The 3,719-nt window shown below is 52.7% G+C and overlaps 1 protein-coding gene across 44 annotated transcripts in view; it reads right to left on the reverse strand.

Moving 5' to 3' along the window:
• SCRIB (scribble planar cell polarity protein) overlaps positions 1-3,719 on the reverse strand; it is an 83,716-nt gene that overhangs the window by 62,550 nt on the left and 17,447 nt on the right. For 42 of the 44 annotated variants that reach the window (XM_033512541.1, XM_033512545.1, XM_033512532.1 and 39 more), the window contains exon 15: positions 3,511-3,573. The exons of the other annotated variants lie outside the window; for them this stretch is intronic. In XM_033512541.1, coding sequence (XP_033368432.1) covers positions 3,511-3,573 — 63 coding nt within the window. The remainder of the gene's footprint in view (positions 1-3,510; positions 3,574-3,719) is intronic. 44 annotated transcript variants of the gene reach the window in all.

Consider the following 3,719-nt stretch of genomic DNA (forward strand, 5'->3'; position numbering starts at 1 on the left):
TCAGGGATCAGTGATGGTGATGAGCAGGGATCAGGGATGGTGATGAGCATGGATCAGTGATGAGCAGTGATGGTGATGATCAGGGATCAGGGATGGTGAACAAGCAGCAATCACATAAATCAATCCTCAATCTCCCACACTTCATGGGTGACTCGTGTCCAAATGCCTCAGCACAGGTCCACAGGTGAAATTGTACATTTACAGGAAGAGATCACAAACCCAGCTCCAAACTAGAGGGTCATGGAAAAGGTGGAGAAGGCTGTCCCCAGCTGCCAGAGAAGCTGTGGCCATCCTGTCACTGAAAGTGTTTAAGGCCACAGGGACAGGGCAGGGAGCAAGCTGGGACAGTGGAAGCTGCCAAGGGCAGTGGCACTGGGTGACATTTAAGAGGTCCTTTCTAACCCAGGCCATTCTATGAGTCTATAAACAACACTGAGGACCCTTCAATCCAGTAGGAAAGGTCATAAAAACATTCTGATGGCAATAAATTAAAAACCAGGCAAATTAAAACAGAATTTTCTTTGCTCAAGAGGAAATTTGATCATCTTAAAAATTAAATGGGAGAAAAGGGAGTGTTGTATCTTTTTTTTTAACATCAGAAGGACTCCATTCTGTCATATTCCAGTCAAACACAGGTGATGTGACCTCTCCTGCAAACTACACAAGAGGTTTATTAAACTTTTCCAGGTTTAAAATTTATGGGTCACATTGTGGGAAAATCAAATTTGCCACTTAAGAATTCTAAGTCTGACAATGCCCTGATAAAGCACACACCCCATAAATGCAAAACCAGAGCAGGGGGAAGAGCTCCACGTGTGCAGCAGCAAAGAGCAGCCCCACGCAGAGACATCTCTGATGGCTCCCAGCACATCCCAGTGCTCCCCAGTTCCCTGTGGAGCCTTTCCCCAGCGGAGTCCCTGAGCTCAGAACGCTCCAGGAGGGACAGGATGGCTCCCAGCACATCCCAGTGCTCCCCAGTTCCCTGTGGAGCCTTTCCCAGCGGAGTCCCTGAGCTCAGAACGCTCCAGGAGCCACAGGATGGCTCCCAGCACATCCCAGTGCTCCCCAGTTCCCTGTGGAGCCTTTCCCAGCGGAGTCCCTGAGCTCAGAACGCTCCAGGAGGAGACAGGACGGCTCCCAGAACATCCCAGTGCTCCCCAGTTCCCTGTGGAGCCTTTCCAAAGCAGAAGCCTTTGAGCACAGGAGCAGGAGCAGGCTGTGCTGTCACATCTGCTGCTGGCAAACATTAACTGGTGCCAGGCTGGAGTTAATATTCCAATTCCAACACAATCAGTGACATTCCTGAGCAGCTTCCACAGGATGAGGCTCCTTCAAGGAGAAGGCTTGACTCACTCCTGACTGCAGAGCAGCAGGATGTGACACCTGAGCAGCAGCAGCAGCAGCAAAGACAACATCCAGCATCTTTGGAACCCTTCTCTCCTTGCCAGGACTGGAATGGCAGCTGCTGTCCCCAGGCAGAGCGAGAGACAAAACCCTGTCAGTGCCCCCCAGCAGCACAAGCTCTGGCAGCACAGAACCCTCTGCAGCTCCTGGACCTGCAGGGGTTAAGGCTGGGCACACCCCAGGGTGTGGATGGCACCAGCCTTTGCTACAGCAAAGCAGCACCGGGCACTGAACACAATTTGGGACCCTCCTTCCATTGCTCCTGCAACCTGCCCAGCAGCTTTCCAGGCCATTCCATCAGAACTCCCTGGAAACAGAGTCCAGGTCTAACCTGGTGCCATCAAACAGGAGCTCAGTACACTGCTTTTCTCCTCTCACATCCTAGTACAGCCTCTCCTGCAAGGCAGGTGGGGACAGAGACAAAACAGCGGGAGCAGAGCCAGGTATCCACCACGAGTACCACACACCTGATCCAGGAACAGCAGAGATCAACTGATCTCTGGCTGTACCCAAGGCTGGGCATCTCCCTCCAGCTCTGCTCCAATGCCATCAGGCTCCAGCTCACGACCAAGGTTTAGGATTAAGGAACACACCACCAGGAATCAGTGGCCCTTTTTCTCTGGGGGCTGTATTAAATTATCTAAGAAATGTGATAGCAGTATCATGAACCTGAAACCATGCTGCTCAGGGGTACCAGGCTCTCTGCTCTGCTCTGCTCCATCAGCACACCGATTCTCCTCAAGGAATCACCCCTGGCAACAGCAGGCAGATGCCATTTGGAAGTGTTTGAGGACAGGCTGCTTAGGGCTTGGAGCATCCTGGTCTTGTGGAAGGTTCCTTGCTGAGCAGTGTCCAGAGCTGTAGGACAAGTATTCCAAACCAACCTCCCAAAGCTGGTCTGCTCCTGGGTGACTCCAGACACCACCACCAGTCTGGGGGATCTCTAGCAGGCTGATCCTTGGCAGCTGCACAGCCACGTTCCTCCTCACAGTGTGGGAACAGAGCTGTGCAGGGGTCTGTGCTGAGGGGGCACCAGAGCCAGCCTGGGGGCTCCAACCAGCCCCAGCCAGGAGTCAAGACCTCCAGGATCAGAAGATTATGCAAAAGAGAAATGAAAGAAATACTAATGTGATTTTCAGGGACCTAGAGACAGAGAAATCTTCAGGATCCACTAAGAGGGAACCACACCTGAGCCAGCTCACACTCTGCATGGGTGGAAAGGATTCATCACCTCCCTCCTGAAAAGCCATACTCCAAAACAAATAAAAATCTCTCTTTTACACCTGAGGGAACAGAGGCAAGTTCTCAGAGACACCCAGGCCCTGCACTGTGTGTCCTGTGGGAGAGATCTCTGTGCAAGCTCTCAGCACGGACACTGTTTCTGCCTCCTGTCAGTACCAGAGCACTCTGCCTCCAGCAGCTCCTGGGAAACCGCCTGCAGAAAGGTACTGACCCCGTGGGTCAGGCACTGAAAACCTGCAGACCAACACAGCAAGATGGTCACAACCACAGGATGAGCCAGGCACACTCACCATCCCCACGCCAGGGGCTTTGTGGTCCCTCGGGTGCCTCCTGCCCCACTCTGACACCTCAAGGTGCTGCACGTTAAGCCTTGAGGGGCCTCAAGGGAGGCTTCAGGAGATGCACAAATCACTGACTCCAGTCCACTTTCCCCAGGCAGTGGCACTGTGTCCTGGGTGAGATCCTCCTCCTTTTAGCAGAGGGTCAGTACACAGCATTGGCTGATCCGTGAGGTCCCTGCCCCACCAGGGTTACCCACACACCCAGAAAATCCATTTATTTAATTCCACTTCTCCATCAACACACAGCAAACAGGAACTGAATCTCCCACCTCAGCCCTTCACTTTTTACATCATTCCCACTTTACTCCTGCTCTGCAGCAGCCACTCTCATCTCAGGGATGGGAAAGGAGGAAAAGGGGAAAGCAAGGAGGAAACAATCATCATGTTTGTGATAAGCCAGGTCCAGAAGCCACTTGACCTAGAGAGATCAGAGCTCCCCCTACAACAATGGGTGAGGCTGGGAAGCAAATCAAGCAGGCTGGATGATTTTTGGCAGAGAGAGAACAGTAGGAGTGGTACAGACCTCTTCCTCCTCAATGCGAGCAGGTTCAATCAGCAGATTATTGGCTTGATCAAACGACACCCCCTGTTAGGACAGGAACCAGCAAAGAGGCATGCGGATTAGTGGAGCATCAACCAAACCCACCACCACCACCACCACCACCACCACCACCACCCAACACACGCACGCCACGTGGAGCTGATCCAGCTCCTGGAGTCACTGCTGAGCTC

Source organism: Parus major, chromosome 2 (assembly GCF_001522545.3).
Source record: "Parus major isolate Abel chromosome 2, Parus_major1.1, whole genome shotgun sequence".
Lineage (NCBI taxonomy): Eukaryota > Metazoa > Chordata > Aves > Passeriformes > Paridae > Parus > Parus major.